This window comes from Armigeres subalbatus, chromosome 3 (assembly GCF_024139115.2).
Source record: "Armigeres subalbatus isolate Guangzhou_Male chromosome 3, GZ_Asu_2, whole genome shotgun sequence".
Taxonomy (NCBI): Eukaryota; Metazoa; Arthropoda; class Insecta; order Diptera; family Culicidae; genus Armigeres; species Armigeres subalbatus.
The window spans coordinates 362,700,430-362,726,320 of NC_085141.1; the positions used below are offsets into that span (position 1 = coordinate 362,700,430).

At 40.7% G+C, this 25,891-nt stretch overlaps 1 protein-coding gene across 1 annotated transcript in view; it reads left to right on the forward strand.

Moving 5' to 3' along the window:
• Positions 1-25,891, forward strand: part of LOC134226288 (DNA-binding protein D-ETS-4) — a 77,912-nt gene that overhangs the window by 45,463 nt on the left and 6,558 nt on the right. The window contains exons 2-4 of the mRNA XM_062706960.1: positions 6,726-7,572; positions 7,631-7,791; positions 8,329-8,602. Coding sequence (XP_062562944.1) covers positions 6,726-7,572; positions 7,631-7,791; positions 8,329-8,602 — 1,282 coding nt within the window. The remainder of the gene's footprint in view (positions 1-6,725; positions 7,573-7,630; positions 7,792-8,328; positions 8,603-25,891) is intronic.

Below are 25,891 nucleotides of genomic sequence, written 5' to 3' on the forward strand. Positions count from 1 at the left end.
AAATTCATTCGAATTTCCAGAGGAAATTCATTCGAATTTCCATAGGAAATTCATTCGAATTTCCAGAGGAAATTCATTCGAATTCCAGAGGAAATTCATTCGAATTTCCAGAGGAAATTCATTCGAATTTCCAGAGGAAATTCATTCGAAATTCGAATGAATTCCCTATGAAAACTCAAATGAATTTCCGATGGAAATTCGAATGAATTTCCGATGGACATTCGAATGAAGTTTCGATGGAAATTCGAAAGAATGTCCGATGGAAATTCAAATGAATTTCCGATGGAGAATCGAATGAATTTCCGATGGAAATTCGAATGAACTTCCGATGTAACGAATGAGTTTCCGTTGGAAATTCGAATGAATTTCCGTTGGAAATTCGAATGAGTTTCCGTTGGAAATTCGAATGAATTTCCGTTGGAAATTCGAATGAATTTCCGTTGGAAATTCGAATGAATTTCCGTTGAAATTGAATGAATTTCCGTTGAAATTGAATGAATTTCCGTTGAAATTGAATGAATTTCCGTTGAAATTGAATGAATTTCCGTTGAAATTGAATGAATTTCCGTTGAAATTGAATGAATTTCCGTTGGAAATTGAATGAATTTCCGTTGAAATTGAATGAATTTCCGTTGGAAATTGAATGAATTTCCGTTGGAAATTCGAATGAATTTCCGTTGGAAATTCGAATGAATTTCCGTTGGAAATTCGAATGAATTTCCGTTGGAAATTCAAATGAATTTCCGTTGGAAATTCAAATGAATTTCCGTTGGAAATTCAAATGAATTTCCGTTGGAAATTCAAATGAATTTCCGTTTTAAATTCGAATGAATTTCCTTTGGAATCTCGAATGAATTTCCTTTGGAATCTCGAATGAATTTCCGTTGGAAATTCGAATGAATTTCCGTTGGAAATTCAAATGAATTTCCGTTGGAAATTCAAATGAATTTCCGTTGGAAATTCGAATGAATTTCCGTTGGAAATTCGAATGAATTTCCGTTGGAAATTCGAATGAATTTCCGTTGAATTGAATGAATTTCCGTTGAAATTGAATGAATTTCCGTTGAAATTGAATGAATTTCCGTTGAAATTGAATGAATTTCCGCTGGAAATTGAATTGATTCGAATGAATTTCCGCTGAAATTGAATGAATTTCCTTTGAAATTTGAATGAATTTCCGCTGGAAATTGAATGAATTTCCGCTGGAATACGAATGAATTTCCGCTGAAATTGAATGAATTTCCGTTGAAATTGAATGAATTTCCGCTGAAATTCGAATGAATTTCCGCTGAATTCAAATGAATTTCCGCTGAATTGAATGAATTTCCGTTGAAATTGAATGAATTTCCGTTGAATTCGAATGAATTTCCGTTGAAATTGAATGAATTTCCGTTGGAAATTGAATGAATTTCCGTTGAAATTGAATGAATTTCCGTTGAAATTGAATGAATTTCCGTTGAAATTGAATGAATTTCCGTTGAAATTGAATGAATTTCCGTTGAAATTGAATGAATTTCCGTTGAAATTGAATGAATTTCCGTTGGAAATTCGAATGCATTACTGTTGGAGATTCGAATGGAAATCCGATGGAAATTCAGATGAATTTCCGATGGAAATTAAGTCGAATTTTCAACAGAACTTCATTCGAATTTCCAACCGAAATTCATTCGTGTTTTCAACGAAAATTCATTCGAACTACCAATGGAAATTCATTCGAAATTTCAACGGAAATTTGTTCGAAATTCCAACGGTAATTTATTCGAAATTCCAAAGGATATTCATTCTAGTTTCCAACGGATATTAATTCGACTTTCCAACAGAAATTAATTCGAATTTCCAACGGAATTTCTTTCGAATTTCCAACAGAAAATCTTTCGCATTGCCCCCTTGATTTGATATATCCATTTTATTGGAAACAGCAACAGCGCGCGCCTGTCTCGAACACATCCAACTGGATTTCTCGAAATTCGAATGAATTCCCTATGAAAACTCAAATGAATTTCCGATGGAAATTCGAATGAATTTCCGATGGACATTCGAATGAAGTTTCGATGGAAATTCGAAAGAATGTCCGATGGAAATTCAAATGAATTTCCGATGGAGATTCGAATGAATTTCCGATGGAAATTCGAATGAACTTCCGATGGAGCGAATGAATTTTCGTTGGAAATTCGAATGAATTTCCGTTGGAAATTCGAATGAATTTCCGTTGGAAATTCGAATGAATTTCCGTTGGAAATTCGAATGAATTTCCGTTGGAAATTCGAATGAATTTCCGTTGGAAATTCGAATGAATTTCCGTTGGAAATTCGAATGAATTTCCGTTGAATTCGAATGAATTTCCGTTGAAATTGAATGAATTTCCCTTGGAAATTCGAATGAATTTCCGTTGGAAATTGAATGAATTTCCGTTGGAAATTCGAATGAATTTCCGTTGGAAATTGAATGAATTTCCGTTGGAAATTGAATGAATTTCCGTTGGAAATTGAATGAATTTCCGTTGGAAATTCAAATGATTTCCGTTGAAATTCAAATGAATTTCCGTTGGAAATTCAAATGATTTCCGTTGGAAATTCAAATGAATTTCCGTTTTAAATTCAAATGAATTTCCTTTTAAATCTCGAATGAATTTTGAATCTCGAATGAATTTCCTTTGAATCTCGAATGAATTTCCGTTGGAAATTGAATGAATTTCCGTTGAAATTGAATGAATTTCCGTTGAAATTGAATGAATTTCCGTTGGAAATTGAATGAATTTCCGTTGGAAATTCGAATGAATTTCCGTTGGAAATTCGAATGAATTTCCGTTGGAAATTCGAATGAATTTCCGTTGGAAATTCGAATGAATTTCCGTTGGAAATTCGAATGAATTTCCGTTGGAAATTCGAATGAATTTCCGCTGGAAATTCGAATTGATTCGAATGAATTTCCGCTGGAAATTCGAATAAATTTCCGCTGGAAATTCGAATGAATTTCCTTTGGAAATTTGAATGAATTTCCGCTGGAAATTCGAATGAATTTCCGCTGGAAATACGAATGAATTTCCGCTGGAAATTCGAATGAATTTCCGTTGGAAATTCGAATGAATTTCCGCTGGAAATTCGAATGAATTTCCGCTGGAAATTCGAATGAATTTCCGCTGGAAATTCAAATGAATTTCCGCTGGAAATTCGAATGAATTTCCGTTGGAAATTCGAATGAATTTCCGTTGGAAATTCGAATGAATTTCCGTTGGAAATTCGAATGAATTTCCGTTGGAAATTCGAATGAATTTCCGTTGGAAATTCGAATGAATTTCCGTTGGAAATTCGAATGAATTACTGTTGGAGATTCGAATGGAAATCCGATGGAAATTCGAATGAATTTCCGATGGAAATTAATTCGAATTTTCAACAGAACTTCATTCGAATTTCCAACGGAAATTCATTCGTGTTTTCCAACGAAAATTCATTCGAACTACCAATGGAAATTCATTCGAAATTTCAACGGAAATTTATTCGAAATTCCAACGGTAATTTATTCGAAATTCCAAAGGATATTCATTCTAGTTTCCAACGGATATTAATTCGACTTTCCAACAGAAATTAATTCGAATTTCCAACGGAATTTCTTTCGAATTTCCAACAGAAAATCTTTCGCATTGCCCCCTTGATTTGATATATCCATTTTATTGGAAACAGCAACAGCGTGCGCCTGTCTCGAACACATCCAACTGGATTTCTCAGCAATTGACGTCATATGTTAGAACATCAAGAGGGATTATTGAGATCCTTATCACAGTTTCCGTACTACAATGCGTTACGCATGATTCCGCGAATTACACGATCGGTGATTACAACGTTTGAACTTATGAATGAAATCGTAAAATTTGCTCACCTACTCACGTGTTGCATCGGATGCAAATAGATCATGTAAACAAATCTGAAGCCACTGTTGGGCGATGGGGATCCACACAACATTGCAGGCGAAGCCTATGCCTTGGAGATCATTTCAGGCGAACATCGATTTGAATTGGTTGCGAGTTGGATGACATCATCGGAGATAATTGCCTTACGCTGCTGTTGATGTTGCGGTGGGCATCCATTATATAGCAATGCGTATCTGGATAGCTCGAGCCTGCTTATTAATGGTATGCGTTGAGCTTTAACTACGACTGGAGTTCCACTATATGTTATTTTTGGACTAAATTTGATTTCTGAAGCAAAAGCGCAACTGAAAAAAAATTCAATGCAATCGGTTTTGAACAAAAAAACATGTTCTGCTCTGACCATGTCGACCTTATAACTGATGGAGACGCACGGTAAATCAGGTGAACACCGCCAAAATACAGACAATTTTCCAAATTGACAATGAACTTTTTTCAACAATTTGGAAATGATTTTGATTTGAACACTTTTTCATTGTTTCGCTTAGTGGAATACATTTTCCTACTGCGAGAATATCGATCTTCGAACCTCGATCTGTTACGGAAGATCGACGAAGATGAATGGAATTTTTCTGCCCTAATCATCTAAGTCCTACTATTTGCTATAAACTTTCTACAATATGCCAAATAGCTTAATGAAATATTTGACACGGGTAGTTAAATATTAATATTTGAAAAACATGTTAAACCATATCATAAATGATAAATGTATTTTGTTATATCTTAAGAGCTTTGATGTTCAGGACATTGTTAATTCAAAATGTTAGTAATTTCATACACAAAAGTTTTTCAATTTTTACTTTAACCAAAAGCGACTAGATTGTGTTGGCCTTTCTCTAGAGATAATATCACAGGGCCACAAAAAATCTACGAAATAATATCGGCAAAACGCATTTTATGTATACATCCAGGAAGCATGTTTTGATCTTTTCCGTTCTCGCGAATCTGGTAGTTATTACTTTGATTTTGATACACCAACCCTCATTTAGCGATAACAGGAACGCGTGCTCCAAATCTAACATCAAACACGACCAGATATCGAGACCATACCGTGCTTTTAGTGAAGTGACCCCCTATCACTGCAGTCAGGGGGCAAGCCTCCAAGCAATGTTCTTGCGCACCGCCGCTCTCGCATTTGGCACCACGTTGTGGTTGAGCATCAAGTCAGGTAAACGTACTTATTCTTATCGGCATTATTGATTTATTGACAGCTTCCCAAGAAATTTGCTATCATTTCCGAACAGCTTGTTTACCACTGCCGGTCACTTATCGTGGTATCGCTGTGCGATTTTTATTCTTGGCTGCCTCTTCTTTGAATGTGCGGTTTATATTTTTGGCGACAATCTGGGTCAGTTCATTAAGGCCGTGACATTACCAAGTGTTGGAAGCATTTCGCAAGAAGAAAAATTCAATTAAACTGTGCGAAGAAATTTTCACCATTCCCCAGAGAGCAATCTAGCAATCAATCGTGCGGGAGATATCATGTTAAGTGACCTGCTGCAGGTAATTAGAATACGCAAACAGGTCGACTGCTCGCGCAATTTCCGAGAATTCCCAGCCAAGTTTCCGCGAAAGTTATTGTGTTGTGACTGTTTGAGCTGATCGGTGACGTCCGAGCTTTGCAACAGCAGTATCAAGAGGAATATGATGAATCACGCATTTTGAGGCAAGATCTATTTTTAATCTCGACGTACGGTTGGAGGCTATTTGAAGTGGATTAACGCTGAGGTGTGCTGTGGTGCTCGTCACCTGTGCCTCGTCAACAGTGGTGCCTTCTTTAAAGATTTGCTATAAAATGAAGATTCAAGTCAAGCGAAGGTTTAGTGCTTACGTTGATGTTCCTAAGACATTTTTAAAATATTCATAAAAAGTAATATTTCTTGAACGGAAGTGTTGATTTTTCTAATATTTCGGAATTTATATAAGGAAAGCATTATAGCAAAAACGTATTGTTGAAAACACAGATTTTTTTTTCATATACACCTCGCACCCACCGCAACTATCTTCTTTTCCCAACAATAACCTTCTTTGCGCCTTCATCAGATGCTTATCAAGTTCTTCTTTTTTGAAGGTCGTGCCAGAAATTTAGAACAGAAAAAAAATTCTTCATTTTGAGAAAAATAAATTTTTATACAGCTAAAGCTCAAAATTTCTTCACAAATAAGAATATTGGAATATAATTTTGAAGAGCATTCCAATACTATCTCCAATTTTGCGAACTTATTGTTCGACGTCAAATTAACACATTTTATATTGCGCCAAAACTAAGCCATTTATCAATGAAGTGCTGGCATCTCTGCTACCATAGAAGTTACTTCAAACCGAGGGGAGAGGAGCCTCACTCTCGAGTGTGGTGAATACTAATCGTCTTCTATGAGAGGGTAGGAACACAATCGGGTATAATCGGAGGCGTCGGTGGTGATGTCTAGCTTTAAGTCGTCATCACCTGGAAAACGGGGAGAACAATAAGATGAATTAATTCGTATGGATGGATTGCCTCCGGCGCGGATAGGAAACGGAGGAAGAGGATTAATAAATTTGTAGGAATTCTCGATCGTCAACACCAATACTAGAGACCCGGCGAAACTAGTTTGCAAACTTTGCTAGCGTCAGAACATGCTTGAATCAGATTAGAACCGGTCATCAGTCATAGATATGTTGCGGAAGACATTGAACGTAGTTTTGCGTTAGGTCTGTGGTTGAGTTGAAAGCGTGATTGATTTTTTGGAAAATAATTCAGTGCCCGAAAATATTGCTCATGATGTCAGTGGACGCTAATAGAATTCTTTTTTTCCCACAGACTCCACAAACCGTGCCAGCTGGAAACTTTACTTCGGACTATTTCTCTGCATACGCAGACGATTTTGATCTATCGCTGCTGACATCGAGTGACGGCGAAGTTCCATTAAGTCCGCAGTCGCAGCAGCAGCGCCAGCAGCTACACCTTCAACAGCTGCACTCGATGCCCCAAATCGGAGTGAGCGCCTCCTTGCAGTACATTCCTGCAACGATATTCCACGACGTACCGGCTACGGTGCAGCAAACTCTACAACAAATGAAACAGGAGAAATCGTCGAACTGGGCCGAGAACATTGCAGAATCCACGTTGAAGTCGGCCTTATTGGAGCAGCTTCAGGCAGGACCTCAGTACCAGTACTATTCCAGCCCCCTGCTGAGTCCACCGCAGAAGACGTACGCCGTTTTCCCACCATCACCAACCCCTTCCATTCCGGACTTCCAGAGCCTTAACTTGCCGCAGGCGACTGGGAATTTAATCACCATCAAACAGGAGTTCTGTTCGCTTCCTCCGTCACCACCGGATTCGAACGGAGCTCCTTCACCCGTTCACTGCAGTGAGATCAAAACCGAGTTCGACATCGAACCTACAATCGATATTGATTCCCTGCTGGGCTCTCCGAAACAACCCAAGGAGGAACCATTTGATAAGCCCCAAGGTTTCAACATTCTGCGGGAACACCTCCAGGACACTGGACCGCAACGTAAATTCAATCAAAAACCCGTTGAGCTAGAATCATTCATCGGGGGCATGAGCACGCATGCTGATCTCGATACGATCTTCGAACTTGCCCTGCAGGAAGCCCGCGATGGAATCCAGGCAACATGCACTCTTCTTGGAATCTCCCCCGGTAAGCAACCCCGTACCCATTATCCAATCGCGTTTCTTCTAAATCCCATCTTTCACAGATCCCCTACAATGGACTTCGGATCAAGTCCAACAGTGGATCCAACTAATGATGAACAAGTACAACCTACCACCGCTAATCAACACCGCTGCCTTATTCCCGGAAAACGGCGACCAGTTAATTCTTCTCACGATGGACGAATTCGTACGGCGTATTCCGCAGGTGAGCACCGTTTCACAACATTCCAGCTCATAACCCGGCAAGGCCGTCTCCGTTGCGATTTCATAAGCCTTGCTCAACTCTGACGTCATGTTCGAATTATCCATCCCGCCCACCACACACCGAGCCAGGGCCAGGTAACAAGAGCAGTGAGCCGAACGAACGCTGCGGCGCTCGCCATCTATCTCTCCAATCTTTCGTTCGCCCATTGCGCTCTTTCGTGCCGTGCCATGCCGCAGTAGTGAGTGGTCCGCCAGCGCAGTCTCGGGTTTTCACTTTCACCGATTGTATATAAAATTATGCTCCCTATCCGCCGCCGTACACCTCTCGCCGAACCCAAGCCCATAACACGTTTGTTTATTTCATCCAACTACATTCCATTCAAATGATAGCAGAGTCGAGTACGAAAACCGCAATTTCCTTACCTCACATTATCGGAGCCGCGTGCCGGCTGCCTAAACTGAAGCAAAATTGTCATCATTTCATTATTGCGTTTTTTTTCTACTTTTTTTGCTTCCTCCGTTGCAAAACAACCCACAGGGAGGTGACAAACTGCATGGACAGCTGGAGCTCTGGAAGCAAATCTTTCGCTCAACGATTGTTGCTACCAGCACCAGCATCGGGGGTGGAGGCGCGCCAGTGGGGGATGCTGTTCCTGTTGCTGGTGGTCCAGCAGTGGTCCAACTGCCCCCATCAACGATTATGGTGGTGCCCCAGCAGCAACAGCAACAACTGCAACCGCAGCATCAGCAGCAGCAGCAGCAGGATTCCGTCACATTTGATGTGGATTCCGGCAACGATGATATCAGTGATGGTAAGTTGATAGTCGTTATGAGTTTAAAGGGTTCTCTCAAACCTACGCGGTGCGACTCGGTTGTGGAATCGCTGCACGGGGGCATAGTATATTAATTACGTAAGATATTCTTCTGGCTTTTCAATTCCCATCCACCGGGGTTAGTAAGATTGTTTTCATATAAATTAAAAGCTTCAATTTAAAGCTCCCCTTGATTCCATAAACGATAACGAAATTGATGTACGGCCTCTTGTACTGATGCAGACATATCAGCGCGACAATTTAGCACAGCAAAGTCGGCACGGGGAAACTTCTCCATACAAAACACGGAAAAAAGTTATTGAATCACTTTCGGTGGACAGGTTTTACTGTAACAAAGCGAGACATTGTTCCACTATTCTGTAAAACTGATCACTATTATTCAAAACTAATCATATTTGACGGTCTTGAAATCAACCCCTATGATCAGAGTTATTCAATATGATTATGATTATAAGAGATTTCTGCAAGTATTGTAATAAGAACTTTTTTAAGACCTCCAATACATTTAGAAGTGCATGCTGTTCCAAATACATGAAAATTTTACATGCATGAAGGGCCCATGTATACTTCATAGGATCTATACAGATCCTCGAAAGACAGATGCATAGACAGAGATACTATTATTGGATATTCAAAACCATCCTTAACACCCTGAAATGATGTCCTCAATTACTTTTGGGTCTCAGGCAGCGTATATCTTCTGTACTTGATTTCTAACCAAACCTGTTGCAATCGAACATGTCCATGGGTGGTTGATTCACCATTCAAATCAAAGAAACACCAAAATAGGCTCCTAGGTCAACAACGCCTGGTGCCAAACCGAAAGCAACTCAGCATGTCTAGAAAATCTCTTGAGCCCTTGCATTTGATTCACTATTCAAAGCTTGGAGGGTTCTTTACACTGTTTGGTTTTAGTAGATTAAAACTTCTTCGTCAAAGAAACAATAAGTTCACCCCATGAAAAGATTCACAAAAAATTAAAGAAAATTCAGGTGGTATTCAAAAAGCTGTGAAAGTTCAGATTAACCGAGAAATTAATGAGTTTCAATTGCGTAAACAAATCTGGATGTAAGTCCATAGGAGATGTTCAAAAATATCCAAATTGTTCTGGAGTTGAAATAAATATGTCGACCAGATTGATTACGCTTGTTCCCAAACCAAAAGCCAGTAACTTAAAATGTTGCGTGTGATTTGCAATTTAAATTGGTTAATTGTTCTAGATGGTATCAGTCCAGCAGGCCAGATGGTCATTAGGGGCCTCACACACGCTTTGACATGTTGTTCAACGTTGACCACGCCCCCCCCATGTTAGCCCTACTAATTCAGTTGGTACAACCGTCTGATGAACAATTGGTAGTACAAACGTACTACTTCATCATTTTCTTTGTGCATATGCAGATGTGTTCGTTGCTTCTCCACGAATACTGAATTGGATGAATTTGATTGAAATTTGGTTAGAATTCAATTTGAATGGAATCACACTGAAATGGCATTGGGGCTTGAAATTTCAAATGCATTGGAATCGGATTTTAAATTGGATTAGATTGCAGTAACATTGGAATTAGATTGGAATCAGCTTGAAATTGGACTTGAGTGGAATTGGATTTTGTTTTGGTTGAAATTCAAATGAAGTTGGATTGGAAATGTAGTTGAGTTGAATTGAAATAAGATTTGGATTGGATAAGAATCGGATTGGAATTTAGATGGAATTAAATTGAAGGGGATTTGAATTGGAATGGGATTGGAATAAGATTGGTTGTGGATTGAATTGAACTTTATTGGAATTGTAGTGATGACGGATTGGAATGCAATTCCCACAGGAAATTGCTTGAAATAATTTTCGCAAAAATACCTGAAAAACTCTTCGGAGGAATTTCTGAAATAATTTCCAGAGGGATTCCTGTAGAAATTAACGTACGAATCTCTAGAAGAGTTTTCTGAATGCTTTCCAACCATTCCCGGAGAAACTTTTGGAAGAGTTTCCAAAGGAATTTCTTAAGAAATTCCCTCGTGATTTTTTTTCCAAAAGAATTCTTTCTTCCATAAATACCTCATGAAATTTATCACCGAGACAATCCTGGAATTGCTCCCAAAACTCATGCAGCAATTCCTCAGAAAAGTTTTCTAAGAACTTCCTTCGGCAATCCCGGAGAAATTCTTCTAGGAATTTCTGGAATAAATTCCTCTAGGATGTTTCAGAAGAAATCGGAGGAATTTACGGAGAAATTCCTCCAGGAATTCTTCCAAAACATGCTCCAAGGATTTCTACGGAAATACTGCAGAAAGTTCTTTGGAATATCTTCAGAAATTTCTCCACGAATAACTCCTGGAATTCTTCTCAAAATCACTCCAGCAAATCGCCCTAAAATTTCTTTAAGAACTTGGACAACCTGACTCGGGACTCCTGAAAATATTTCCTGAGAAGGGTTTTAACCCTTTCTTCCCTATAGTAGCTGTAGAGCTCCATCAAATTCTGCACCATCCAACTTTCATCGAATTGTTGCAACAATTGTGATAAGAAAATTATTTTGAGCTTTTAGTGGAAATTTAGTTTTTACTTGCCATAAGACGAGTTTGTACAATTCCATTTCATTTCACCACTTGATTGAACCATTGACAGATACGTATTTTGACCTCAACAGTAAGGCTGTCTTCAGAGTCTCGCACTTGACTCGACTCAGTCGAAGATAATATTCAGTAGAGAATCCGGATGATCGCGTACACAATGGCTGTTGAAAGAACCAGCATCGAGTCCAGTGGAGTCCCTTCCTCACACGAGCAGGAGCGACGACATCAATAACAGAAATTGGTATGAGCTAGCCTTGCATAAGAGGTAAAATACCAAAAAAGGATACCAAAAACTTAAATGCGGAATATAAGAGGCATAACATGCTTAGGTGTTTCAATACCATACGAATAATAATTATGCATTTGGTATTGAAATTCAATTTAATAACTGAGTATGTTATGACTTAAGTATTGTGCATATTAGTTTTTGGTATTATTCCTTTGGTATTTTACCTTTTATGCATAACAGAGTATGGTATCAATAACAGAATTAGGTATTATTGAGCCAATCTGTCCTGCCCGGGAAGCGTTCGCAAAAACGTAACCAGAACAAATTTCGACGATTTTCGAAATGCTTTGCTTCGAGATATGAGTTTACCACAGATCATTACCTATAAGGTAATAAAATGGATGTGATGCTACTCACGTACAGTACGAGCATGATGACCGTGCATTTCGCAGTTGCTATTCCATGATTGACCAGAACAATTGCAATTGTATTGGGAACCACAATCATCTCAGTCCAGATTCGGGTAACTTGCCATCGCTTGTAAGTCCTTCATCTTACCATGACTCTCATATCGAAATACCTCTTCAATAAAGCAGATTATCTATTCTTAGAACAACACCAATGTTGATCGACTTTCAAATCAATCGCTTTGCATCTCTGAATTCAACAGCAAAACATTCCCAAATATAGTGATGACTTTATTGGTGATGATCGAAGTGCTTTTTTTTTTCAAGTTCGTTTATTTGGTAGGCTCAGGCGTGTATAACACTTTACGGAGCCATGGTTCTTTGTGATATATACAATCAATATCATTTTATTATACAGTTAATAAGAGAGGGGAAGGAGCCAGCGTACTCGTGGTGACTCGAGGTTAGTTTACAATGTTTAAGGATGGACGGGGCTTAGGATTTGGGATAAGGAAATTTCAGCTTCTCATCCGGGCATTTGGCGTCAGTGACGATGTGGCGTGTCGTCATGCTCGAGGAATGGTTCGACTGGGAGCATCTTCCGGATGGCAAGAGCTATGGAGCTCTACGGAACAAAAAGGCAGAGACTAAACAAAAAAACTTTGAAGAAAGAAAAAAAAAACAAAATATTAAATTTTGATGTCAGAAGCACAAAGAAAACTATAAATGGCCTGCATATAGACAACATCACGATCTCCCAAAACACCTCGAACTTCCCTGAAGGGTTGTTTACCTCGGGCCACAAGGGTATCCAATAATTGCTCTCTGGAGGCGTCATTTTCCGAGCAGGACCAAACTACGTGATCGATGTCATCATAACCGGCTCCGCACCTACATAAGTTGCTATCGACAAGGTTTATTCTGTACAGATGTGCGTTTAGTGAATAGTGATTGGACATAAGTCTAGACATCACGCGAATGAAGCCTCGACTTAAGTCCTCACCTCTGAACCACGCTCGCCCAGAAACTATGGAACTATGGAAAATAGCCACCGTCCAAGTTCGTTGTGTGTCCAATTTCTTTGCCAACTTTGAAGAGTACTCTGACGGACTAATGGGGAAAACTCGTTGCTCGAGTATTGTCTATCATAAACTTCACCTTCCTGTGCGCCCACCTTTGCCAGCGAGTCTGCCTTCTCATTGCCGTAGATTGAGCAGTGAGATGGGACCCAAACAAAGGTAATCTTGAATGATCTTTCGACCAAAACACGCATCTGCTCTCTTATGTTTGTAAGAAAGTAAGATGCGTGCTTAACAGGTTTCATCGACCGGAGTGCCTCGATAGAACTAAGACTATCCGAGAAGATGAAATAATGGTCTACGGGCTGATTGGAAATTATCCCCAAAGCGAAGTTAATTGCTGCCAGCTCAGCAACATAAACCGAGCACGGTTCCTGAAGTTTTCGGAAGGTGGTTGAAGTTACATTGAAAACACCGAAGCCAGTGGATCCGGTAATGCGAGAACCATCAGTGAAATATCTGTTGTTGCAATTGACATGTTCATATTTTTCAGAAAAAATGGAGGGAATAGATATTTGTCGAAGATGATCTGGTATTCCTTGAATAGCATGTTTCATGGACAGATCGTATTCAATTGAGGAACTGTCGTTGGTGAAGTGAACTCGAGGGGGATTATAACACGGAAGACAAAGATCTGACGATATGTAGTTGAGATAAACTCTCAGGAATCTTGAACGACAAGTTAGTTCAAGCATATTATCGAAGTTATCTAGAACAAGTGTGTTACTTGTTCCACATTTGATGAGTATTCTAAGTGAGAGCTCCCAGTAACGGTGCTTTAAAGGAGTGACTCCAGCAAGCACCTCCAGGCTCATGTTATGCGTTGAATGCATACAGCCAAGGGCAATACGCAAACAACGATATTGAATTCGTTCCAATTTGATCAGGTGGCAATCAGCTGCTGAGAGGAAGCAGAAGGAGCCGTACTCTAAAACAGAGAGAATAGTCGTTCTATAGAGTTTGATGAGGTCTTCCGGGTGAGCACCCCACCATGTTCCGGAGATAGAACGTAGAAAATGGATCCTTTTCTGGCATTTTTGTATCAAATACTCAATGTGGAGTTTCCAGGTGCATTTGGAATCAAACACGACCCCAAGGTATTTAGAAGATAAAGATTGGTTGATGTCATCATTCAACAGCTTGAGTTTCAGTTGAGCAGGATACCGCTTCTTAGTAAACACAACCAATTGAGTTTTTTTGCGGTGAAAACTCGATCCCTAAATGTCTGGCCCAAACAGTCAGATTATCTAAGGTACTTTGCAATGGTCCTTGCAAGACAGCTGCACATGGACCTCTTAGAGAGACCACGGCATCATCTGCAAGTTGTCTGAGCGTGCATTGTCCTTCCAAACATCTGTCAATATCTTTAACATAGAAATTATAAAGCAAGGGACTTAAACACGAACCTTGGGGAAGGCCCATGTAGCTATTTCTGGAAGTTGTCAGAGTGCTGAGTGTGAAGTTCATTTGTTTTTCTGACAACAAATTGTACAAGAAATTATTCAAAATAACGGGTAATCCACTACTGTGCAGATTGCCTGACAGTACTTCTATGGAAACTGAATCAAAAGCGCCCTTAATGTCCAAGAATACTGAAGCCAATTGCTCCTTGTGCGCAAAGGCCAGTTGTATATCTGAAGAAAGCAACGCTAGACAATCGTTTGTTCCTTTCCTTTTCTAAATCCAAACTGAGTATTTGAAAGCAATGCATTTTCTTCGACCCAATGGTCGACTCTTGAAAGGATCATTTTCTCCAATAATTTTCTCATGCATGATAGCATGGCAATCGGTCGGTATGAATTGTGATTAGACGCTGGTTTTCCAGGCTTTTGAATAGCTATTACTTTGACCTGGCGCCATTCTGGTGGCACAATGTTGTACTCCATGAAACAGTTGTACAGGTCAAGTAATCGTCTTTTTGCGATATCTGGGAGGTTTTTAAGAAGATTGAATTTGATGTTATCGCATCCCGGAGCAGAGTTATTCGATGAAAGAAGAGACATAGAAAGTTCCAGCATTGAGAATGGTCCACCCAAAGAACCGGGATCAGTGACTGATTCTCGAAATAGCGGTTCTGCTGGTACGGAATCTGGACAGACCTTTTGCGAAGTTGAATATCCATCGATTGGAGTATTCTTCACTCTCGTTGGTGGAAATGCGGTTCCGCATGTTGCGGGCCGTTTTCCAAAGTGTTGTCATTGAGGTTTCTCGTGATAGTCCCTCGACAAAACGTCGCCAGTAGCTACGTTTTTGCCTTGAGAAGATTTTTGAGCTTTCTTTCGAGCCTCAAATACTCTTCAAAGCTCGGACCTTCCGTGTTTGCGGAAGGCCTTGAAAACATCAGATTTCTCAGAATACAACTTAGTACATTCATCATCCCATCCAGGAGTGGCTGGTCTTCTTATGACAGATGTACTTGGAACGCGTCGTTTCTAAGCTTCTAGTGCGCTTTTTGAATCAACTCAGTAAGGAATCGATATTCATCCAAAGGTGGAAGAGTATCAGTTGATTCAATACCAATTTTTACCGCCGATGCAAATTTTGGCCAGTCAATGTTTTTCGTGAGGTCGAAAGGAACATTAACTTGCTCAGATTGTTGATAGCTACTTTTAATTGTGGTAACTATCGGCATATGATCACTACCATGGGGATCTTGAATTACCTTCCACGTGCAATCTAATGATAGTGAATTTGAACATAAAGACAGATCAATACGGCTTTGTTGACCATTTGGTCCTATTCGAGTTACTTCACCAGTGTTCAAAATATTCAAATTGAAATCGTCACACAAATCATAGAAAATAGGCGCTCTATAATCGTCATACGTTTCGCCCCATCCAATACCATGTGCGTTCATATCACCCAATATCAATACTGGAGATGATAGGAGGGAGACTGCGCTCCAAAAATGTCGACGATTAATAGAGGCATTTGAAGGAATGTACACTGAAGCTATGCAAAGATCTTTATTCTTCACATTTACTTGGCATGCGACGATTTCTAGGCCGGGAACAGTCGGAATGGGAATTCTGTAGAAGGAGTAGCATTTTTTGATCCCCAAAAGAACGCCACCATAATGATCATCCCGATCTTGGCGAATAATGTTAAAATCGTGGAAGTTGATTTCATCTTCAGAAGAAAGCCATGTTTCACAGAGGTAAATATATCGCAATCGGAATTGCGAATCAAAAACTTGAACACGTCTAATTTATTTTTCAGACTGTGACAGTTCCACTGCAGCACAGTGATTGTATCTTCGGTGTTGGCCGTATTATCCATCGAAAGATACAATTTCTGCAAGAAGGGCCATGAAACAGTCAATTGCTGCAGATAACTTTCAACAGTTGGAAAAAAGAGGTCAATGATTGGCCTCAATGAATTCGGAATATTGAACAAGTTCAAAAACGGTCCACAAGGTCCTTAAAGGAGATCAATCCTCGCTTGGACGGAATACTTTTCTAGAAGTGCGAATTTGTTTTTTCTTTCGTTGATTCTTCTAGCTGGATGTTTCTTCGAAACATCGGATTTAGGCAATGGCGGGAATGTCTTACTGCAACTAGGATCAAAAGAAGCAGTAGGGACAGATTGCTTCGGGATTTTAAATAAACCCCATTACCTTCAGATTTTGGCAAGCTTTATGGATGACTTTTGTTCTCTTACGGCGCGATCCCGGGAAGACGGTTGCTTCCTCTTTTCGGGCACGTGTACCTCCGCAGAATCATCCATGTCGGCTGCGTCAGAGTCCAATTCGTCAATTGATATGGAATCATAATAATCACTTACACGAACGGTGGCTGAAATAGCAGTCGATGCAGTGGCTGTGGCGGATGTGTCTTGCGACCTAACCATTTCCGCATACGACTGCTTGGAGCGCTGTACCAACGAGCGCTTCACTTTTTGGGTGCGCTTTTGTACACCGGGCATTCTTGCAAACCATGGGGAGGGTTCAAACCACAATAAGCACATTTTGTTGCTTGTTGCTGGCAGAACTCCTCCCGATGTCTTTCTGAGCATTTGCCACAACGTGGTTTGTTGTCACAAAACTCGGCAGTGTGACCAAGTTGTTTGCAGTTGGTACAATTAAATACCCTTGGCACAAAAGACGCACCGGAAACAACATATTTTCTATATCGACATATTTTGGAAGCATCGAACCGGCGAATGTCACCCGAAGCGAGCCTGACTTGGAATAAACCTTTTGCCATCTACCGTGGCTGCTGAATGCAATTCCTTGCAGTCCAGAATATCCACGGTAGATTGCAGGGCGTTCTTTAGGCGACCTTTCCCTGCAAGCACATCCTTGCAAGTCAAGCTCGCTGCGTTGATTACGCCTTCTATCTCGACCTCCCGCGAGGGCACATAAACTAAATATTCAACATTGTACGCCCTGTCGCCAGCAATTTCATTCGCCACCTGGTATGTAGGTGCGGTGATGCGTAGTTTGTTCCTGTTGATTTGGCTGAATTCAAGCTTCGTAAAACGACGCGTCAAATCTCGTTTTATGCCCAGAAAATCTAGGCTCTTCACTTTCTGCCGAAAGTAAACAACCCAAGGCCCAGGCGAAGCCGCATGGTACAATCGTGTGCGCCCTGCATCTTTTGGAGGCCCATTGCCTTCCACAGTCTCTGTCTCCATTCTCACCCCGCAAGGTGGAAGGATGATTTTGCTTATGTTAACTTAAGACTAATAGCTAATCAGAAAAAAACTTAAAAAAACTAATTTTATTTATTCTATCACTCCGAATCAAGCAGATGGGAGAACAATAAAAACGTTTCTACTTATTCGCCCCTGCTGCTGTAGGTAGCAGCAGTAACAATAGCCTGCTTCACTGGCGTCGCCAGAAGCAGCTACTTCACTCGCCGACAGCGATCGCCTTGGATCCGTAGGTAGGCACCACACAATAGACTCGCACTACCGAACACAATCCGCGATGAGACACAGCACACACGTCTGGCTCGTTCGAACTATCGGCACGGAATGATCGAAGTACTTATCATGTCGAAGTCACCTAAATTGGGTCCTAAAATGAAGAATCGATATCCGATTTTCTTTCAGGGAGCGGTTAATCATCTTGAACGCGTCAGTTTTTCTTCCGACTCATAAGTCGACTGGAACATTGATCAATTTGAAATTTAAAAATAAATGGAAAATGCTTCCTCGACATTTTCGGTCATGTTTGACGCTGATAGTTCATCAAGAGCAAGAGATGTTGCTCAGTTCTGAAAAGTCTCAAAAACAAAAATATCATTTTAACTGACTTATATTATTATCAGTTATTTATATAACATCGGTTCATGTATTCTTGACCGATGCATTATCGTTTTAAATCATAAACGATGTAGGGCTTTAGGACTCAATTCTATCTCTTAAGTGGACAAAGTTATTGGGGTGCAAAATAAGTAGTCCCTTAAAAAAATATATTTTCGCTGAACTTTATTTTTTATTTTTACATTTTTCCAATGTTCTACTAAATTGTAGATGCATCAAAAAACATTTTGACGCAGAAGCATGCAAATTGATATCTTTTTATTTAAAGCAATTTTTTAACCTTTCGTGGTAGCTGTTATTTGTCATAGAAATATTCCGCAAAATGCATCTTGTTTTTGATCCATTATTTAGTTTTTACGTGCATGCTCTCTGCTGGTTTGCTTAAAAGATATTTTAGTTACTAGATAAAGATTGTTGTTTCGGTTCCCTTTGTTCTGCTGTCCGGAACATGTTGGGTACCAAGCTGTCAAATCGTATGGATCATTCTTCTTTGACATTTAGCTCCCCTATCCTCGCCAGCAAAAGATGTTCCGGACAGCGACGACAGCGACAATCTTTATCTAGTACCGTCGTCGGGGGTGACAATGGGTCAAATGGGGTGAGAATGGGTCACTGTTTCAACTACTTAGAATGCTTCTAGATTGGATTGAATGTATCTGAGGGCAAGAAGACTAAAATATAAGAGACCTTTTTGAACGATTTTGCTCTAAGACCTCCAGACTGCCGGTGAGAGCGATGACCCATTCTCAGCCCCCAGACCCATCGTCACCCCCAATGGCGGTAACTAAAATATCTTTTGTTTGCTTACATAGTGCTGTTGTTAGACAAATATGAAATTTTATTCGGAAACGAGTCTTTCGATGTCTTGTGGAGTGAGTCTTTATTTAAGTGGTAAGAAAAAATGACAGCAGGAGAATTTTTTTTTTCTTTTGTTGCTGCAAATCTTGTTTAGGTACATTTTAAAAGCGGCAATTGTAAGATACTTTGTTGAAGACACCAAATTTCTAACTAACTTTGCACCACTAAAGTTCCGTTCACTTGAGAAATAGAAATTTGGTGTTTTGACAAAATTTAAATTGCCGTTTTTACCATGTTTCCCTAACAGATAATATACTTTAGCAATAAGGCCGATGCAAATCTTCTCTTCTTCTTTTTCTTCTTCTACTCTTCTATCTTCTATGTATAAAATAAGTTGCCATTTCCTTTGAGGCAATAAAACTCACGAACGCATGGACCGATTTGCAAGATTTTCTCACTAATCGATTCGCCTTGAGATCAGTTGTGTTTATACATATATACACTAAGTTGGCAAAGTGGACTGGGAAAGTTGGAAAATTGTCAAAATACAATATTGGGGCGAGATGGAAGGAAATCCAATGCGATCGCACAAAAAATGATCTAGAGTGCGGCGCTGCAATGAACTAAACAATTGACAGTTAGAATGCAAAATAATTGGGGATGGGTTGTTTGGTCGAATGCCACTAGGCCGAACAAAGCATTTTCGACCGAAACCCATCTGGCCGAAAGTGTCGTTTGGCCGAAAGGTTCGTTTGACCGAAAGGGTCGTTTCGCCCAAAAGGGTCATTAGGCCGAAAAGGTCGTCTGGCCGAAATGATCGTTTGGCCGAAAGGGTAATTTGGCTGAAAGAGTCGTTTGGCCGAAAGGGTCATTTGGCCGAAAGGGTCATTTAGCCGAAAAGGTCGTTTGGTCGAAAGGGTCATTTGACCGAATAGGTAATTTGAAAAGTGAGAAATTATGAATGAGAAGTGAGACGTCTCACTTCTCACTCTTCATTTTTCTCTTCTCACTGTAAAAAGTGTGCGCGAAGTGAGTAGTGAGACGTCTCACTACTCTCTTCGAGGTTCTCACTTTTGACAGCGAAAAGTGATTAGTACGAAGTGGGTAGTGAGACGTCTCACTTCTCACTCCTTATTTCTCACTATATAAAGTGAGTAATGCGAAGTGAGTAGTGAGATGTCTCACTACCCACTTTGCACTACCCGTTTTTCACAGTGAGAAATGAGGAGTGAGAAGTGAGACGTCTCACTCCCACTTCGTACTACTCACTTTTTACAATGAGAAGTGAGAAATGAGGAGTGAGAAGTGAGACGTCTCACAACTCACTTCATGCTCTTCATTTTTTTACAGCGAGAAGTGATAAATGGAGAGTGAAAAGTAAGACATCCCTCTTTTTACTACAAATTTCTCACTTTTTTAATCACCTATTCGGCCAAATGACCTATTCGGCCTAATGTCTTTTCCGTACAAATGTGCTATTCGGCCAAATGACCCTTTCGGCCTATTGACCATTTTGGGCAAACGACCGTTTCGGCTAAATTACCCTTTCGGCCAAACGATCCTTTCGGCCAAACGACCCTTTCGGCCAAACGACTCTTTCAGCTAAACGACCCATTCGGCCAAACGACCCTTTCGCCCAAACGACCCTTTTGACCAAACGACCCTTTCGGCCAAACGACCCTTTCAGCCAAATGACCCATTCGGCCAAAAGACTCATTCGGCCAAATTACACTTTCCGGCCTAATGACTCTTTCGGCCTAATGACTCTTTCGGCCAAACGACCCATTCGGTCTAATGGTCAGTTCGGCCAAATGGTATATTCGGCCAAACAACTTTTGGCCGAATGGGTTTCGGCCAAATGACCCTTCCCCAAATAATTCAACCCCGAGCAAGTTCGGGTACGTTCAATCATCATAGTATCAAATAAAAAAAAAATGTCTCCCTCGCCGCTTGGATTTTATTGCTGGACAATTACATTGAGGGGGCAACATTCGTGAATTTTAAAAACGCTCTTTAATAACTAATTATAATGCAAATCGATCTTCGCACCTACCTACATTATTAAAAAAAAATACATCACAGATATGTAAAATGCTACACGTAAAAAAATTAAATGTTATTTATTATTAAGATATCTTATATTTATACATTGCATTAGGCATACCGAAACCAATACTTTTCATTAACTTATATTAACTTAACAACTTATGAATGTTATTAGTTTTTCGGTATGGGATCCAGAGATGGATGGCGCCCGATCCGAAAATCTGCGGCGGTGGCGACGTTTTCGGCCGTTTGTTCATTTCAGCTGAATAAAATTGTTAGCCAGATGAGAAATTACATATTTGACTAAACATTTTTCAGACTTGTGTCTATCGGCCAAATGGCCCTACCTGTCGTTTGGCCGAAAGTCATTCGACGAAAAGCCATTTATTCGAATAACAGGTTAGGCCAAAAGTCATCTAGCCAAATTCCATTAGGCCGAACTAAACGTTTGTCCGAAACGGTATTAATTTGAAATTGATTTGACCGAAAACGACATTTGGACATTTGGCGAAAGGAAACAGACATCCAAAGGGCCTAATTTGTAATTTGACCCTGAAAAATTATTTGCCCGAAAAAGGTATTTGACCGACTAGATAATTTGATCGAAAAATTTTGTTTGGTAGAAATGATCGTTTGACAGAAAGAGGCATTTGGTTCAAAAATGTTCTTTCTGAAAATCAATCATCAAAAAGCATTTTCTGTCAAATGACCTATCCAGCTAAACGGCTTTTTTTGGCAAAATTACCAATGCAGCCGAATGACACTTTCGACCGAAAGCCCATTTCGGCCAAAAGACCCTTTCGACCAATTGAGCTATTCGGCAAACGGTTTTTTTTTCAGCCAAAGGAACTGTTACACTGCCTTACAACTTTACTCCGTTCAAAAATTCTATTTCAATTATTTTTTGTTTTTATTTCAACGGGAAATCCTTTGAAATTTATATTCGAAGTTTTTCTTAGTTTTCACAGAAAGATTTTCGAAATTTTAACGAGGAATTGTTTGGAATTTCTAATGATATCATTGGTATTTCCACGAACAATTATCTGGAGTTCTAACGTGATGTTGTAGGGATCAATCAGAAAACTCTATGGAATCTATCAAACGTTGGAATTCTGCGAACTTCTTCAATTTGGCAGATTGAGACACGTAGTGGTGTAATCATCTTGATCTATACGGTGGTCGACCGAATGACCTTGTCAGCGGTTTGGCAACATTAACTCGAATTGTTCCTATTCCTGTTCTCTATTTGAGTTATCCCAATTGGCGAATAAGTCGTCAGGATGATATTTGCTTGATAACTGCTTCTTATCATGCTTCGACTACTTTTTGTTCATGCAACCTTTATTCGCCAATAATCAACATAATTTTATCGTTACTAGGAAATGAGACTTAACTCAGTTACCTTCAGTAATGGTTGCCGTCAGCAAATGCCAAACTCTTTTAACAAATGAAAACCAGGTTTCGATTCAGCGTTCTCACGACGCCATTGTTAAGTGCAAAATGCATTCTTTGATCGCCCATACTTGAGTGAATACGATAGGTCAGATTCGTTTTGTTCTCTTGCGATTCATAAGAAATATTGCATTCGCGTTCTGTTCGAAATAGTTGAAACATGAAAAACACAAAATTGTCTAAAAATAAAAAAGCCCTAATTAACGGCACCTAACTTGTTTTTCTCATGCGTTCAAGCATTTCACCAAAAATACTACGTAGTTACACCAGCTCCTACTGGACAGCGCTCACCTGTAAATAATTAAAACTCATGCCAATCAGTATTCAGCCAGTGAAAGGAATGTAAGCCGAGCCGCTATCAACCTGTGCTAATCGCACCAAAGGAACCAAATTGTAAATATTTAGAAACCTGCACTTCGTTCGATCGAGGCGTATCAACGCGCGCCGCCGTACACCCAACCTGAGGTTCATTTAATGGCTGCATTGCGCTGAAATATTTAAATCGCTCAAAACAGAATAACAAAAACCACAACATTCGCACAACAAAGAGCGACAGTCTGGGGAGTCATTTCGACCCGAACAAAGTAGGTAATTATCGTAATCAAAGTAAAAGGTGATCTTGCATCGCCCCTGCTTGTCGTCCTGACGACGGCCGTCTTCCATGGCCACAGTCAGTGCTGCTGTAGATCTGCATTCATGCTGTGTCTACTCCACTTCACTGCAAAGTCGAAAAAAAAACATTAAATACATACACGTAAGGCCATTTTCCCCTCCGTTGTCCACCCACTGCTGACTGTAGCAGCACAGTATCAAGCAAGACACGACGGAGAAAGCCTCCATCGAACGAAACGACCTCGTCGCGTTGATCGGTTGTGGACGACGATCGACGTGAGGAGGGGGGCAGAAGAAAAATGCAACTCTGAGACCCTGCCAGTGCCTGAGCTTTAGCATTCGGCCGTTATTCGTTATTATCGTGATTATTTCCCATTCGCTCTCCCATGGACAAAGGCAAAACCTCTCAAGGACGTTTGAACGACCTCCTGCGTCCGTCCGTCCGTCCGAGGCCCTTCCTTCGCCGAGCAGTGGATTTATGTTGTTGCGGTGGGCCGTCTGACTGTGCGACAGTGCAGCGGCCATGTTAAGCAATCCGAGCGAAATTGCGTCCACCCATGTGTTGGAGCCGTTTGTGGGAGCACTCGGGCGTGTGTTTGTCGCGCCTCCGAGACCGGTTATAGAGCGCGCACACGCGGGAACGTTTAGGCATGACCAAAACTGCATTCACATTTTATGAAATGGATGTGAATATGAAAAAGTGTTGCTTTCTTCGCTCGTTGTTGACTCGATGTTCGAATCGTGAGTGGATCGAAGCGCACGGGGCGGGCTGTTGCGCGATGTTGTGATTATGCGATACGATCCGAAACATGGAGCCATGATCATTTGATAAAAGCTCAAACAATATTTGTTATCAAACCGGGCACTGTTTATCATCAACTGCGGCCCCGAAGATGATCTAACTGTGATAGTGGACTTTGCTCGAGCGGCAAATGCCCGCAAATCGTTTTGAGAGGGTGGAGTTATCAGCTGGTATTAATCTTAAACAGTTTGATTAGTGAAATCAGTGTCTAGACCATTTTATTTGTAAACAAATTGGTTCATATGATAGTGGTGTAAAATGTTGAAAGGTTTAATGCATCTCTGTATGCATAAGCAAGTGATCCCTGCTTCTGTATGTTGAGTAAATGATAATTCCTATATTATTTTGCCCACAAAAGGGGGTCATGTCGAGCATGCAAACTCTTTATATTAAAACAATCAACAAACTGATCCGCTACAAACACTGGCGGAGCCAGAATTCTGGTTATGGAATATTTTTACAAAAAATCCCAATTCCTGTGTGCTAATGGAATTACGACATTTTAGGGGGGAGGGTGTTGGTTCTAGAAAGCAATTCCAGAGTGTTTCACTACTGACCAGAATTCTTCGGATGTCCTCAGGAACTCATTAGGAATTAACTACTGAATTTTTTTCGTAGATATTTCAAATAATTATTTGTGAAATACCTTCAGGATTTTTCCAAAAAAAATCAAAAATTCTGACAGAACACTTTTGAAAATTATTTTAGGAATTTATTTCCAGCAAGAATTCCTAACAGAATTTCCGATTTAACTCCTTAAGGCATTTCTGACGGGGAAAAGTCGTTTGACCGAAACCCATTCGGCCGAAAGCCATTTGGTCGAATGCCACTAGGCTGAACAAACCATTAGACCGAAACCCATCTGGCCGAAAGTTATTTGACTGAATAGGACATTTGACCGAATAGGACATTTGGCCGAATATAACATTTAGCTGAATAGGACACTTGACCGGAAAGAACATTTGGCCAAATAAGACATTTGGCCGAATAGGGCATTTGGCCGAATAGGAGCCTCTTGAAAGGAGGCTTCCGAGCCTTTTGAGAGGAGGCTTCCGAGCCTCTTGAAAGGAGGCTTCCAAGCTCTCTTGAAAGGAGGCTTGAGCCTCTTGAAAGGAGGCTTCTGAGCCTCTTGAAAGGAGGCTTGAGCCTCTTGAAAGGAGGCTTCTGAGCTCTCTTGAAAGGAGGCTTCTGAGCCTCTTGAAAGGAGGCTTCCAAGCCTCTTGAAAGGAGGCTTCAAGCCTCTTGAAAGGAGGCTTCTGAGCCTCTTGAAAGGAGGCTTCTGAGCCTCTTGAAAGGAGGCTTCTGAGCCTCTTGAAAGGAGGCTTCTGAGCCTCTTGAAAGGAGGCTTCTGAGCCTCTTGAAAGGAGGCTCTGAGCCTCTTGAAAGGAGGCTTCCTAAGCCTCTTGAAAGGAGGCTCTGAGCTCTTGAAAGGAGGCCTGAGGCCTCTTGAAAGGAGGCTTCTGAGCTCTTGAAAGGAGGCTCTGAGCCTCTTGAAAGGAGGCTTCTGAGCCTCCTGAAAGGAGGCTCTGAGCCTCTTGAAAGGAGGCTTCTGAGCCTCTTGAAAGGAGGCCTGAGCCTCCTGAAAGGAGGCCTGAGCCTCTTGAAAGGAGGCTTCTGAGCTCTTGAAAGGAGGCCTGGAGCCTCTTGAAAGGAGGCTCTGAGCCTTGAAAGGAGGCTTCTGAGCCTCTTGAAAGGAGGCTTCTGAGCCTCTTGAAAGGAGGCCTGAGCCTCTTGAAAGGAGGCCTGAGCCTCTTGAAAGGAGGCTCTGAGCCTCTTGAAAGGAGGCTCTGAGCCTCTTGAAAGGAGGCTTCTGAGCCTCTTGAAAGGAGGCTTCCTGAGCCTCTTGAAAGGAGGCTTCTGAGCCTCTTGAAAGGAGGCTTCTGAGCCTCTTGAAAGGAGGCTTCTGAGCCTCTTGAAAGGAGGCTCTTAGCCTCTTGAAAGGAGGCTCTTAGCCTCTTGAAAGGAGGCCCTTAGCCTCTTGAAAGGAGGCTTCCGAGCCTCTTGAAA